Here is a 16407-nt window from a genome sequence, read left to right as displayed (position 1 = left end):
CAGTTTTCTTGTGCTTAGGAACTGCAAAGCGACAGATCGCTTTTATATGGCCTTTCTCACTATGGTCTTGTAACTCCCACCAAATAACTGTGCTGTTGTTGTTGTTAAGTGCCATCAAGTAGGTTCCGACCCATAGCGACCCTGTACAGGGTTTCCGAGGGTGTAAATCTTTATGGGAGTAGAAAGCTTCATCTTTCTCCTGCAGAGAGGCTGGTAGTTTCGAACTGCTGACCTTAAGGTTCACAGCCCGATTCGTAACCACTAGGCTACCAGAGCTCCTTAAATAACTGTGTGGGACTGTGCAAATAAAGTGCTTTTGGCCTACAAAGTGCTTTTGGACAGGTTGCTACTAATGCAAATAAGCTGCAGGGCACCCTTGTGGGAGTGCTGCTGTTAAGTATGCTGTAAAGTCAGTGCCAACTCAAAAGATCCTGTACAGGGTTTCGAGGAGCAGCTGGTAAGTCTGAACTGCCAATCTGATGCTTAGCAGTCCAGTGCTTATCCTACAGTGCCACATACAAATAAAGTGTATAAAGCCCTAATCAAGAGATTGGTCAGTTCTGCCATCCTGCTAGGCTTAAAAGGAAGCCAATCCCAGAGCAAGGTGGGAAGGACGTCACTATCACTACAAAAAGAAAGGAGCAGGGTCCCTGTGCTGAGAACCTCCTAGACCCAGGAGACAGAGACGCTGTAACACGGGACATTAGTGTGTCATGGTAAGAACTGGAGGTGGGGTGATGTTGAGGCACTCATGGAGCGCTTATCAGAAGCAGTCAGCGGAAGTTTTCTGGGGTCAATAATGATGGGGTTCTCCTTGTCCCCCTCTGCCACTAACTCTCTGCTAACTCTATCCGATTCTGCGTCTGCTTGTTGGAGAAGTTGCACAGGTACTCCATTAGAAATGAGTTGCACAGTTGAGAAGCCACTTGCTGATGCCAGAGCTCTTGCTGAAAGACTGAGAGATGATGGTGATGATGCTACAGAATCTCTCACTGAACAAACCACAGCTCTCAATCAGCAAGCAGAAGCAGGAAGAAATTCAAGAACCTGATGAAGTTGCAAGGCACCAGCCACGGTCCACATTAGTTATGGGAATCCAGCAAGAAAACAGACAAATCAGAGAATTACAAGAGAACAAAGAATTACATACATCCCTGGAGAACATCAGTCTGCTTTGGAACTTATAATGAGCAAATATTGAGAACAAATGTTTAGACTACTATTGGCAAGCAAAAAAGACGATCCAGGTAAAATAAGCTAAAAGAGCAGCACTCCAAGACTGGCATGGTACATCCTAATATCTCCGAAGGATTCTTCCTTGATACATCTCGACCCATCCTTGAAGCACAGCATGGACTGGACAGGAGGCACTTGGAAGCAAATCAGAATGAATTACAAGCACATGTTGACCAAATACCTGAAATGGCAGCAGTAAGGAGGAAAGTCATTGCAACTGATGAGCAACAGGGTTGCAAGGAACAAGAAAACAAAGGTTTGAGAGAAATCCTTCAAATAACCCGAGAATCATTTTTGAGCCTTAGGAAAGATGATACATCAGAAAGTATGTCTCTGTCAGCATTAGTGACCAACAGTGACCTGAGTCAAAGGAAGAGCTGAAGAGCTTCTAAGCATGTGAGTTTCTTGGATTGGCTCCAAACAGTCACTGGGACTGGCCTACTAAATGTATGATTGAATAACAGAAAAATCAATCTCAATCAAGTTTTTATATATTATATGTATCTATACACATACTATGTATAGTATATACTGGTAATAACATGTTTAAGGGATAACAACAACAACAAAAATACATTATTTAAATGGTCATTGACTTAATTCCAAGACATAATGGAAAGGCAGACATTAAGCCGTTTCTAATTGGTGAACAGATGAAGGGTTTCACAGTAACTGCTGAATATAGAGAGAGCTATCAGCAGTACTCTTGGCTAGTTCCGGATGATATTTTGGTAAATCTGAATATTTCTAGTTAGTGTTTAGGGATTAATAGAATTATCCCATTTTTAAAATACAAATTATGCCATGGCTATGTGAATGAAGTTCCTCATATTAAGGTTTATCCTTCCTGTTTGGTGTCTCAGTTAACAAATGGCTTATGAACTAGCTAAGATTTCAGCTTTAGTGACTACATGTCTACCTTCCCATTAATTGAAATTTTTGTCAAAAGGGCTTTAAAGACTTTAAGAATGTTTTGTACTCAGCATAAACAAACAGGTGATTTACTTTTAGATAATTTACCCTAATTGATACTTGGCTAACAATTTTTTATAACTTACTAAGTATATGAAGTATTTCAGGAAATAAAGTGAAGGAGTATTACTTTCTAAGACAGATTTTTTGAGAGACATACTTAGTAGGTTAAACTACTTCTTTGAAAGGAAGTTATGGTTCTAAGTCATTAGTGAAGATGAGATTTTTCTCTTCTTTGGTTGATCTTGAAGAGTGTTACGCAGCTCATTTAGCCAGCAGTGGAAGTGTGTGATATGTAACACACGAACTATAGTAATTTCAAAATACTGGGAATTCCCCTGGCCTTTACTGTTCGTTAAATAATTGCTTTCTAATATAAGCAGTGAAAAGTTAACTTTAATTTCAAGAAACTATTTGGTCTCACACAAACTTTAGTCAAAAGGGGGTGAAAATCTATGGACTTAGAAGTATATTTTGTGATTTTATGAATTATCAAATATCTAGTACATAAAAAAACTTAAAAGGCAACCAAATACAGAAATGTGTTTATTATCAATTGAAACCTAAAGTTTTCTTATTTTGTGATTATAAAATATGTCAAATAAGCTTTAACATAGTTATATTAAATACTAAATTAGCAGATAAAAAATTCTACCTTTTAATGTATATTTTAAAGTATTCCTTCATCTAATTTATGTATAATTTAATATATTGCTAATATTCAAAGCTACTTTTCACTTCAGAATTATTCTATCTTAAGTTTTAGGTAAAAGAGACCTTTAGGTAAAAGAAACTGGCTAATGGTCCAAACAGTAAATATATTTTGTTTCTAACTCAAAGGTCTTTATTTGATATTTTATAAATAATTGAGAGTTTTTAAACTTTTCTTATGGCTTTTGGGGAAAATATCCCTTAATTTGATGGCAAAATTAATTCAAATAGTTTTTATCCCAAGTAAGAAATAAGTCACACAGTTGAGTTTAAATTTGAGGCAATTCATTGAGGAAGCTCTATTATAAAGCATTGCTTAATAATTAATTTTGTAGTAAAAAACTAGGGTTGATTTAGTCTTGGTTTTCTAGCTTGGATATAATTTTTAAGGTCTTGGTGTTTAATTTAAAGGCATTTACTTTGTTATGTAGTGACAGTTTCTATCCCTTACCTTTTATTTTACACAGAAGGTTCTAATTATGTCTGGGAGTAAAGACTGCACAGGAGTGTACTTTATCAATAAAGATGAGTGGTTTAAAAAAAAAGAATTGGCGGTGGCAGAACAGCTGCAACGGATTAATGAGCCCAGCTGTGGGCTGTGGGAGGGGTGGCTGGCATCAGAACTGCTAAAAAAAAAAAAAAGGTTGGAGAAAGGAGGTACATTTCAATCTCCTATCAGAGGAGTCAGCAGTGGACAGATGATGATGGTGATTCTCTCTCCCTGGGATGGTTCAGAAGCTGCTGCCACAACACCATTTTGATATGAACACTCAACAGCACTTGGGAGTTCTGGTGTGGTGCTGCAGGATATAATGTGCGGCACTGCTGAATGGCAAAGTCAGCAGTTGAAACTCACAAGCCAGTCCTTGGAAATTCAATACAGGGTAGCTAGGAGTGGAAACCGACACCACGGCACTTAGCAACAACAAACAGTATTTCAACACTATGTTTGAGGGCCATGTTAAATAGAGAAATCACCAACAAAAAGCACAGAAATGAGAAAAGTATAACACCAAATTAACTGCAACAAGAAGGCAGAGTGTGGCCTTGTTTGACCTCAGCTGGGAATGTGTGTGTTGAGCGACCGTTTTTTCCATCGCTTCTGTGTAGGTTGGGGATGAATGTGTAATTAGCACAAGTCTGGTTCTGGAGTTACAAACACACCATAGGGAGCAGGGGAATTCATAGAGTGAGGAATGACTATATAATATAAGCCTTAAAGTAACCACTCAAACACTGCAAGGAACTCCAGGCAATAAAAATGTTCCACATCTTAACACAAACATAGGATACACGAATGTGTGTGGTTCTCAAGTTCATGGAACTGCAGGCACAACATTTGTGCATTTCACTATGCATATTATATCTAAAGAAAATAACATGTATGTTGTTTTTTTTAAGTGCCTGGCTCACAGTAAATTATTCAATAAATGTTAGCTGTTGTTACTATTGAATAATTACTCTCAGCTAAGCACTTAAAAAAACAAACCATATACTGTTTCTGATGGTTTAGTGGGTTACACATTGGTCTGTTAACCACAAGGTCAGCAGTTCAAACCCACCAGCTGCTCCACGTGAGAAAGATGAGACTAACTACTCCCGAAGAGATTTACAGTCTCAGAAATCCAAAGGGGCAATTCTACTCAGTCCCACAGGGTGTCACTAGGGGATGGAATTGACTTGATTGACAGTGACTTGGTTTGGGTTTATTAGTATTCCGTCACAGCACGGAGCAGCAGGCTAAGAAATGCTGATGGTGCAGATGTGTCTTTCTTTCCTCCCTCCTGTACCACATGCTCCTCTTGCTTCTTTCTCAAGTGCTCTGGCCTCAGTCTAGCTGCCATCTCCTCCGGGAAGTCTGGCCTGACGTCTTTCCACCCACAGCAGCAGAACACCTTGGACTGGTCGCACTTACTGCTACCATTCCTTTGTACTCTCTGCTGACCACTTCTCCCAGGCATGGGTCTGTGCACTGACTCCTGGGCGCTCTACATTTAACATAGATGCCTGGTCTCCGGAGCAAAAGTAGACACAAAATGCTCTAAAACCACCCCGAAACTATTACCTGGAAATAATCTTTAAAACTTTGAAACAGAGGGAAAAAAAAAAAAAAGAAAAAAATCTCCTGAAGTCTTCTTAAACCAAACAACAGTTTTGCTGAACTAGTAAAAAAGGTCTGTTTTCGGCGCTGTGCTCTTTTAAGAACTCTCCATAGGGGAGCAAACTGACAACAGCCACTGCGAAGACTGGACAGAACCCTCAGAGGGCAATGGGTGGATGCTAATGTGGGAGGAACAACTCAGAACAGGTGAGATTGGGGGCACAGCTTGAAAACACGTCGCCACACTCAATGAATTTGCCTATTTGCTTGGCTGTGTTTATCCTCAAAAACAACAAAATTCATAGAATTGAGAGGGGGGGAGGGAGGCAGCAAGAGATGAAAACAAAACAAAACAAGGAACCCCCAAACCAGTTTTCTCTTTCCTGACGTACCTTTTTGCTCTCTCCAAGTCATCATTGGCTTGCTCCAGCTCTCGGATGTATTTCTGCAATTGGTCTTTAATTGCTTTTGTCTGGGCAAGGTCATCCTCCAAGGCCGAGATCTGCCGGTAACCTTCAGAATGCTGCATTTCAAACTTCTCCTAAAGGGCAAACGGGACAGGGTGAATGAGGTCAGCCTTGGAGGAATCGTGTCTCTTTCTCACTATCGCCTTACAGACACTCAGGTCCCTCCTGCCTACTGCCATAGTGAGCAACTGTCAGTTTTAGCCACTGAGCATCTTGTGCTCCTGCCCACCCCACCACCTCCAAGATCAGCACTGCACTGAGGAGAACCAAAACTTTTAGGAGGCAAGGCGAAGTTCAGGCAGCAGAACTTCTCGTCTGGGACTTGGAATCTTGAGTGAGTGGCAGAAAGATGAAGGCACAGGTGGGGGACATTTGAAGTTGTGTCCTGATTAACTAAGTGTCCGGCAAGCTTCCTTCCTGACCATTCCCGCAACTGGTCGTGCGGCCTCTGGAGGATTCAGGAAGCACCCAACCGCCTTCACGAAGATCCTATTTGCATGAGGCGTCCAGGGTTTGTTACTGACACCGGCACTAGAACCCAGCCAAAGATGCCACAGACCAGGACACCTCTCCAGACCCCTCCACGAGGGCCACAGAACTACAAAGACTCAGGTTGTGTGGGCCTCACATACTGAATTTGACAGCTGTTCCGACTTTTTGATTCAGGAACCTCCCCTACAACACCGGAGAGTGTAAGGAACTTGTTGACCTCTGGGTTACTTTTTAAAAAAAAAAAAAGGGGGTGGGGAGGAGGGAAGAAATCTATTACCAAAGCAAAGCAAGCAAGCTCAGTGTAATTTGGAGAGTGCTTTCCAAAGGCCCACAACAGTCCAGCTGGCTTCTCAGTATATATACACATCATATAGCTTTTCAGTACAACTGACCTTTGAACAACACTGGGGTTAAGGACATCAAATCCCCATGCAGTCAAAAATTCACATGTAACTTCTGACTCCCCAAAGACACCACTACTATTAGCCTGTTGACCGGAAAAGCCTTACTAATTGCATCAAAAGCCAATCAACACATTTCACATGTGTGTTGCAGACTGTATTCTCCAAATAAAGTTAAAGAAAATATTACTGAGAAAATCCTAACACAGAAAATTGCATTTACAGAAGTCTGCTGAGTTTCTCAAAGCCGTACGCTGTGTGTTGACACGTGAGTCATGTTCACTGTGAGGAGGAAGAGGACGGGTGGTCTTCCTGTCTCCTATGGCAGAAGCAGGGGAAATGGTTGTGGAGGCAGCCAAACTTGGTGTGAGTTTATGAAAATGCAGCATTAATTTGTCTTCTTTGCTTTTTCATTTTTCTAAAAATGTTTCTACACACTACCATCCTCCTTTCACTGTTTGCTTCTGTTTTAGTACTCGAATCACAAAAGGGTCTGCACTGTAGTCAAAAAGAGCCAGTGTTTATCTTTTCCCTTCAAAGCTTGGGTGGGGTGTTTAACAGCTTTATAAATAAGGGCAGTCCAAATCATAAACCCAACAATATCTGCATTAAGAATTAGCCTATCCTTCCAGCTAATATGAAGTGAGGAGAGACGCACAAGAATGCCCAAACTTGCAGATGGTACCCATCTGACCTAGCCTCAATGGCCTGATAATCAAAACTCAACTAGAGGAAGATTAAAAACAAACACTTTTTTATAAAGAAAACAAGTGTAAACGGCTGTAATTTTATGAACCTGACCTATATTTATGGATGTAGTAACTCAAAATACCAACTGACAGGGAAGGAGTTTTCACATCAAGTATCAATCCTATCCCCTCTCTATACAGGGTAGATAGGGATGGAAAACTTAGGCATTGGCTACCTAAAATGAGGGACAAAAAAGGCACGAAGTGACTGGCTTACGGTTTCAAGAGGGAGCTTAGCTTAAGTGTGCGGGGGAAGTTAGAGTCCCCAACTGAATAGTTTTCATCTTGTCTAGATGGGTCTGGTGAAAAGAGATGGGGATAAGATTCTTATGATTCAATAGTAATTGTTACGACTAATTGCGACTGTCACAATTGTAAAGGTAGACAGACGTTTTGTAACCAAAACTGGGGGAGTCATTAATCTTACAGTCCAGGAAGGAACAAAGGACCCTCAAGAGAGAGGAGCACAAAGTGTAGGACCCTATCCAGAGAAGCACTGACACCCGAGATGGAGGCAGAGATGGGGACATGGAGAGAGGGAGCAGCTGAGGACTCTGGAGTCATGGAGAGAGAGGGCGGGTACTGGCGGCCAGGAGGCTGACTTGCAAAATGTGCCCTTTGGTTGTTGAAATGATTATATATTCCTGAGTGTTTCTGTGTACATCTCCCTCCACCCCTCCAAAAAAAACAAGGAATGGAAGAAAATATTGTTGAATGATGATGCACAGAGATTGTAATCATTGCAATGAAACGATGGTGTGAAGCTGATGTTCTCCCCTGCAAACTATCACTCAGTTTACAATAAAAACTTAAAAAAACAAAACAAAGACTTAGCCTATCTTTTCCAGCCTTAAATCCTGGTGTTCATTTCTCTTCTTTACTAATAAATGTCCTTGTGGCGTTTCCCCCTCATAAACAGGGCACTCTCATCTACAATAAAAACCTGTTCAGGCAGATATCCTTTTTCCGTAGAGATTATCTCACTGGTATGGGGAACTCTTGGTCGGCAGAAGTTGCTTCTCCTGTGATCTTCTCATTTTTAAAGCCAACCCTCTGACTTGAATTATGAGACCATCCTTTGCTGGCATTAAATCCTCCAGCTTTACATCTGTCACCTTACTGTACTTTTGTCTTAAAGTTGGCACAGAAGGGCTTGGTTGTTTCTCAAGTCCTATTAGAGTCTTTCTTACAGTAATTCTGCACTCACATATCAATATGAAACAAAAGGCATTTCACAAAAAATGCAAAGTTTTTCTGCCTGCTGGCATAGCTGAGCGACCACTTCGTCTGTTTTCCTCCCACAATGTTCCTTCCGCTGGGCTCCTTTATCTTGAAATGGAGAGCAACTGTATGTAGCTGCACACCTCAATTTACATTACATATCAAGGAATGCAACCTTTTCTGAGAATGATATGACTCTTCCCTGCTTCCTGAGAGCACTTCCAGCATCACTGGTGGCATGATGTGGGTATCAAAGCTTCTGGCATTGCAGAAAACATGATGAAAAATCTGAGACTCGCGAGAGATCACTTTTCACTTCAATATGCAATTAGCTGGAGAGAAGAGCAGCATCACCTAGTGCTTTCAGCAGATACTCGAAAACACCTATGTCTCCGTGCCAGGAACAGGTGGCAGCTATGAAATTATTACCACAGTGAAGTATGTACTGGTTAATTTCATGCAATGAGGATTTAATACTGCAGCTTTGCTTTGCCGGCTGGTGATACATAAGGCCTTAAAGGATTTATGCATGTCCATTTTAACTTATAATCCTACATTTGTGTACATTTTATGATGACAAATATTAAAACAGTGCTCTCTCTACATACTTTGGGCATGACACACCTTCTTCTTCATTTTCTTTTTCTTATTTCTAGTTTATGCGGTTCACCTGTACGTTTTTTCAAATTGCCACACATCTCAAAAAAAGTTCGAATATACTTATTGAAAATAATACAAGTATAAGTGGACCAGTGCAATTCACACCTGTGTTGAAGGGTCAACTGTAATTTGTAGTCGTCCAACTGCTGCAGCTAACATTTATGTAGGGCTTCCCACTGGCTCGATCGGGTTCAAGTCCCTGCTGAGAACTTGCTTTTCCAACCCCAGGTAGACTGACTCTGAGTATACAGCTGAACAGGCGATTCTTGTTCTATAATAATCACTCTGTGCCAGCCTCTGAGACACAAGTACTACATCTATGATGTCAATGAATCCCAATTCAAGACGTGGACATCAAGGCTGTTCCTAATTAGCCCAAAGTCAACTACCAGAAATGACTATGTTAAGATCTCACTCAGGCCACCTGAGCCCATGATCTTCAACAATGATGTGAAAGTGCCTTCAAACCATTTCTGTTCAGGCAATATGGGTATTAAAAACAAACACACACGTTTTTTGTTGTTAAGTGCCATCAAGTTGGTTCTAACTCATAGCGAACCTTGTTCAAAAGAGGAGACACAGCCAATCCTGCTCCAGCCTCACAATCGTTAAGCTTGAGTCCACTGCTGTTGCCCCTGGGTCATTCCACCTCACTGTGGGAATTCCTCCACTTTACCAAACGTAATGTCCTTCTCCAGACACCGAACCCTCTTGACAACATGTCCAACTCTGCGCCTGCTCTTCTTTCAAATTATTTTTCTTCCTCAAACACCTTTCCTAGATTCTACAAATAATGAAAGAAAAAACTCACTTCTCACAGGGAAGGCTGAGAGTTTAATTTGGAAAAGTTAAAAGGAAAAAAATAGGGAACCTCCTCTTTAAGGAATGGTTGCTACAAACAACCTTGATGCGCTGGGGTGATGTCATGGTGGCTAGGCCAGAGGCCTGGTGAGGGTCACTGTGAAAGAACAATGCCCAAGAACAAGTAGATTATTGAGAGGGTGAGGCCAGGAGGGCGCCCCCCACTCCCAAGCTGCGCAGTCCCTGCGGGTGGCTCAGTTTCCAAGCTGTGGGTAGGACGTCTGCCCAGACAAGCTGGATGCACAGCCAGTTTTCAGGCATGGTTGTGATCACTGCTCACTCATGATTTGGGGGCATCTGCACATAAAACAGAGTGCATGCATGCTTCGAGACCACTGATCTACATTTAAACACCATGAACAGGCTTGTTGGGCTGCTCATAGACCCCAAGAGTCCCCTTTCAACTGGTGGACACGAAAAGCTGTTGCTGAGATGTTGTGTTTCGTTCAATTTGGGGCTAATTGTAAGAAGCTGTCAGCTGACATAAGCATCAATAGACTCTCTGTTTGATCCTTTACAGCCTTCTCATTCAACTGGTGATGAGTAAGCCAGCTGCCACGCCCGCTGATCTCAGTGAGCACATTCCTTTTAGGTGACTGACAAACAGGCGCTGGTGGTAAAGTCATCCTTATTCCAGGGTATTCCCTCCCTGCCTGCTCTTTACTCCGAACTGCATGCATCTGTCATGTGGTTATACTGGAAGGTGCTAGAATGCAAGCTTAATGCAGTTAATTTCACGGTCAGGCTGTTAACAGCACGGGGCCAGATTCTGGGATGAGGACAGCCAGGGGCTACGAGTGGTCTCTGCAGTGTCAGGGAGGGGATAGTGGGAACATTACGGCAAACTAGAGGTCACCTGCTGTTTAAGAACCATTGCTCAACATCTGGATGCTGTGGAAGATATTTACTTGTGGTAGGGCCTGCAATTCCAATTCTCCACAGAAGTTAGTAGTGCAGACTTGTGGAGAAAACCTCACAACTTTTTAAAAGTAGATATGAAATACTAAAACAACAACAATAACAAAAACTAGAGATATAAATTTTACTACCAGAAGGAAAAACTAATCACTGAGGTCTAGTCAGCGAGAGGCAGGCTAAAGTACTTATGGGAACTTAGACAGATGGCTCTACCTGAGGGGCTTCAAAAAGTTCATGGAAAACTCCCATTATCTTTTAAGTCCGTTCACAAACTTTTGCAGCCCACATTGTACATACACCAGCCATGTTTTTTTGAAATGGGTGAAGAACAAAAGATGGATTGACGGATGTTGTTGTTGTTAGGTGCCACTGAGTCAGTTCCAACCCACAGTGACCCTATGTACACCAGAACACTGAACACTGCCTGGTCCTACACCACCCTCACAATAGAAACAGGCATGGCAAATATTAATGGTGGAGCTGAGACGGAGGATAGACAGACATTCACTGTAAAATTCTCTCAACTTTGCCACGTGTTTGAAGACTCTAATATAACGAAATGTTGAAAAGAAAATCCACTAAAGACAAACCAAATAAGGTCTGTGGGTCAAAGGGCATGTGGATGGCCAGTCTGTGGACACTGGTCCAAAACATCATGTCTGAGTGTCACTGTTGGGCTTTCCAGGTTTGTCTACGCCCCTCTCCACTCCTTCCGGTCACCCCCACAGCCCAGTGTAACCTCACTCAGCACTCCACCCAGCACTGTTCTGACCGTGTCTGACACTGGCCCAGATGAGGTCTTCCTCAACCCCCATGCACCATACTGCACCCTCCCCCACATCCATCCCAGTCCCTGCCTTCTCTTCCATGAAGCCTTCCAGGAGTCATTGGTGGAGACTAACTGAGCCCCATTTCCTGTTACGAGGTCTCAGGTCTGTCTTCCCCAGACTCCTTTAGCATTTCTCTCACTCCCCCCAGGCTCACACTCTAGGGTTTTGCTTGGTGCCTCAGTTACACAACCTAGGGTGGTGCTGTGGGATAAAGCACTGGACCAGCAAGGTTGGTTTGAGCCATAAAGTCGGTTGTTCAAACTCACCAGCCACTCCTTAGAAACTCTTTAACCGTCTTGACAGCACTTAACAACAGCACATCTAAGTCACCCCAAGATGTCTTTATGGGTCAGGGCCCCATCCCGTCTCACTGAGTCTGTGGGGGGAGACGATGATGATGGACAGAGGTCCGTCTGAGATTCATAGGGCAAAGTGTTGCCTAGTCATCTGCTGCTGAACCCCAGAGAGCCCCAGGAGAGCAGCCGTTCTGCAGACGCTTGGCCACGTCTGCCAGCATTTGTGGTTGCCACAGTGGGATGGGTGCTACTGCCATTAGTGGGTAGAGGCCGGGACGCTGCACATCTTACAACGCACAAGACAGTGAGGAACGCTCCAGTCACAGGGGTGTAGACAACTCCAGACCAGCACTGTCCAAAGAACTTTCTGTAAAACACAAATGGTCTAGGGCCCCTCATTTCAATGATAATACCCACTAGCCACATCTGGCTACTGAGCACTGAAAACGCGGCTCGTGCAAATTGCAGAGATCTAATTTTTACATTAAATCTAAAAATTACATTTTAAGATTTAATTTCATTTTAACTGATTTAAAAAGCCACACATGGAAGCCCCACAGAAGTGTAAGCTGCAGCCAATTACAAGGAACCACAAATTAGAGTAGACCATCAACAACATGCACTGGACTGGCCCATCAGTAATTCCAGCGACATTCCAGACTCTGAAAATGCCTTGTAGGATTGACAGACAACCTAGCAGGACACACATCTGACTTACTCCTCCCATCACAGCCACACAGCGCTCAAGCACCACCTCCACAGGCCAGCCTGCATGTAGGTGTACGCCTGGAAGCACAACCCCTCCCTCCACAGAGCGCCTGGGTCCAGCCACAACTCCACCTGCATCCACTGACTGCCTTTAGGCCGCCTTGCCTTGCCTCGCCTCACCTTGATGGTGTCTAGCTCCATGCGGAGGCGGTTGTTCTCAGACAGCAGGTCCTTGTTTCTGGTTTCGATTTGTTGCAGCTGCATCTCCAGTTCAGCTTCATATTCTCGGCTTCCCTCTTGGAATTCTCGCAGTTCTTCTTGAGCATTCTCTGCCCTGCAGCAGAACCCCAAACAGGAATTGACTCACTGAGTGCGTGTGGAGTGTGCCTCTCTGGTTGACTGTCTTTTCATTAGACTGCTTTCTGCAGTCAAAGTGATCATCACCCCAATTTACAGATCAGGTCTAAACAAGAAGATGAGGGACTTGTCTAAAGCTCACACAAGTTGTTAGGAGCAGAGTCGGGGCCGTACTTAACCAACTCACCACTCGGTCCCTCATTCAACAGACTATTGGAGAGCCCCCAAAACGACAGCAATCAAACTTTGGCTTTTGCATCCTCAGCAGATTTATAAGTTAAAAAAAAAAAGATCAGTCGCTGTCAAGTTGATTCCAGCTTACAGCAAACCCCATGTGCATTACAACAGAACTGCACTCACTCTCTAGGGGGTTTCAAGGGCCAATTAAAAAAATCAGATCACCAAGACTTTCTTCTGAGGTACCTCTTGGTGGACTTGAATTTCCAAGCTTTTGGGTTAGCAGTCAAGCTCATTAATGATTTGCACTATCTTAGCACTCCTTATTTATAATGAAATCACCAGAAATCAGAAATAATCTAACTGCTCACTTATGACACCACACTAATCTGGCCCACCCAACCTAAACTCTCATTTCTTCATTTCGCGTGTGTGTGTGTGTGTGTGTGTGTGTGTGTGTGTGTGAAAAAATCTCCAGCAGAACCTATACACATTCAACAATTCCAACATGTACATTCTAATGACATTGGTTACATTCCTCCCATAGTGCACCATTCTCACCACCCCTACCCACATTGTCTCACCACTATCATCTTGTAATTGGTATCCCCTAACCAGCCCTGCTAGCGTAGTGGCTATGAATCGGGCTGCGAACCTTAAGGTCAGCGGTTCAAAACTACCAGCAGCTCCGCAGGAGAAAGATGAGGCTTTCTACTCCCGTAAAGATTTACACCCTCGGAAACCCTGTACAGGGTCGCTACGGGTCGGAACCGACTCGACGGCACTTAACAACAACAACAACAACCAGCCCTGCTAAGGAGCTCTGTTAGTGTAGTGGTTACGAATCGGGCTGCTAACCACAAGGTCAGCAGTTCAAAAGTACCAGCTGTTCAGCAGGAGAAAGACGAGGCACTCTGTTCCTGTAAAAATTTACAGCCTCGGAAACTCTGTGCAGGGATCGCTATGAGTTGCAACCAACTCTACTGTACTTAACAACAACAACAACAACCAGCCTTGCTGGTATGGTGGTTAAAGTGCTTGACTGTGGAGTGGTCAGTGGTTCAAACCCACCAGCCGCTGCATGGGAGAAAGATGTGGCATTAGGTTTCTGTACAGATGACAGCCTTAAAACCCTGGGCAATTCTACCCTGTACTATAAGGTCACTATGAGTCAGAATCAACTTGACAACAATGAATTTTTATTTTAAACTTCTCATCTATGCTTTAAACTTACTGTGGTCAATGTGATCTTGTATCAATAATTTTTTAAAAGGAGAACAATGTTTAAGGCAACAGTTTTTACTGATTTAGCCAAACTTGTTTAAAAATGATTTCAGGACACAATGTCAGTTCAAGGTTTACAGATTTTCTCAGGGAAACATTCAGGGAAGCCTCTAGGAATCCAGTTAAGTCTAGATTCGATTAAGAATTGGAAATCCTGTTAAGTCTAGATTTGATTAAGAATTGGAAATCCTGTTCTACTTTCTCCCCCTACTTTTGATCAGGCGTCACCTCGAGTCCTTGATCAAAATGTTAAGTGTTGGTAGCATGGCACCATCCAGTGCCTGTGGTCTCGTGACAAAGGAGACAGCACTTTAGGTAGGCAGTCAGATCTGCAATCCCGTTCCTGTTCCTGGCCGCAGGCTTTCTCCTCTGCTGCTCCAGAGACCTTCGGTATGTTGGATGGCACTACTCACTGAACTAAATTAGGGCCAGACAGACACTGAGACGTGAGGCCAACTGAAAGGACCGTCCAATACCGCGAATCTTTTGAATTAAGAGAACCAATCCCACTGAGTTATACCTAAAGCTAATTTTTTTTTTTTTGGGGGGGGGGAGCTGTTGCTATTGTAAATTTATTTATGACACACATTTACCATTTTTGCCCTTTTTCTGGTGTACAACTTAATGATCAATCAAATTCCTCAAGTTGTACAACTACTACTATCCTTAATTGATGCTTATATTTCCATCACCACAGGCCCAGACTCACTGCCGCAGACCAATCCCCTCCTTCCCTCCTCTGCCCCTGGTGACCACCTAATCTTGTCATTGCATATCAGTGAGGCCAACATTGTTCACTGGAGCTGTATTCACAATGGCAAAACAGTGGAAATATTCCAAGACCATCAACAGATGAAAGGATAAACAAAAAGTGGTCCAACACACAATGGAATACTCCTCAGTTATTTGGATGCATCTCCAAGACATTAGGTTAATCACAAAAGGATAAACACTGTATTACCTCACTTATTTGAAATGACAAAAATATGTAAGCATATAGAAACCATTTCTAGTTTCTTGATCCCTAAAATCCAAGAATTATTTTTGGAGTCATTTTTTTTTTAATTACAAGACCTGTCCCCAGCTGAAGTGTATATCCCAAAAATGACTTTGGATATAATCGCCACCTCAGTTTGCTTCTTTGTTTCTTTAGTTTTACTAACTCTGTGTGCAGACATTCCATTCCTCAGTTATCAACACGGTTAGATTCCAAAAACCAGGTCATTTTGTAAAAATCAGCATTATGCAAAAATGGAGGATGAATGCATCAGATCACAGAATGGAGGGTGACTACACCATTATATAAAGACCAAATCCCATCATTACCTAATTGCCAAATCACTGAGAATCATGGTCAATCGTGGTTCAGAGATAACCTTAACCATCACAGCAAGGGTTACTCTCGCCTCACACCTCAGCATTCTTTCTGCCAGATGTATGTCGCTAATTCACAAACTAGACAAATAACAGCTATTTTACTATTGGTGTAAATGACAAGCGTCAGATAAGTCGGGAACAAAGTGAGGAGAAGGGGCAGCTGAATTTGGCTTTCTTTACAACTTAAATCACTGTCATCATACTGCACATTCTTGTCAATCTGGTTTCTTTCACTCAATGTTTCTGAGATTCAGGTTGACTACTGAATTCATTTTGATTGCTGTACAGAAATTAACTGTATAAATACACAACAATCTATTCATCTATTTTTACTTTATTTTTAAAATAAAAATAACTTATTTTTTCTGGAAACAAATCCAAGGGTCACTTTTAAGTCAAACTAAACAGTAAGAAATTAGAAGGACTGAAATAAGACTTCTCTATGGAGATTTTGAGTAGTTCTGGTGTGGCGCTGTGGGTTAATGCACCAGAGTACAAAGCCATTTGGACTGCAAGGTTGGTGGTACAAGCTCACCAGCTGCTCCTCAGAAACCCTATACAAGGTTGCTAAGGGTCGGAATCAACTTGA

At 42.6% G+C, this 16407-nt stretch overlaps 1 protein-coding gene and 1 pseudogene across 1 annotated transcript in view; one reads left to right on the top strand and one right to left on the bottom strand.

Annotated features, from left to right (window-relative positions):
- Window positions 1–16407, bottom strand: part of NDE1 (nudE neurodevelopment protein 1) — a 48486-nt gene that overhangs the window by 17568 nt on the left and 14511 nt on the right. The window contains exons 3-4 of the mRNA XM_006871962.1: window positions 12804–12957; window positions 5413–5561 (exon numbers count right to left, since the gene is read on the bottom strand). Coding sequence (XP_006872024.1) covers window positions 5413–5561; window positions 12804–12957 — 303 coding nt within the window. The remainder of the gene's footprint in view (window positions 1–5412; window positions 5562–12803; window positions 12958–16407) is intronic.
- On the top strand, window positions 902–1617 carry LOC102831159 (annotated as a pseudogene).

This window comes from Chrysochloris asiatica, unplaced genomic scaffold (assembly GCF_000296735.1).
Source record: "Chrysochloris asiatica unplaced genomic scaffold, ChrAsi1.0 scaffold00178, whole genome shotgun sequence".
In the NCBI taxonomy this organism is placed as follows: domain Eukaryota; kingdom Metazoa; phylum Chordata; class Mammalia; order Afrosoricida; family Chrysochloridae; genus Chrysochloris; species Chrysochloris asiatica.
The sequence above is the reverse complement of the archived record's forward strand: the minus strand, read 5'-3'. Positions and strand labels throughout refer to the sequence as shown.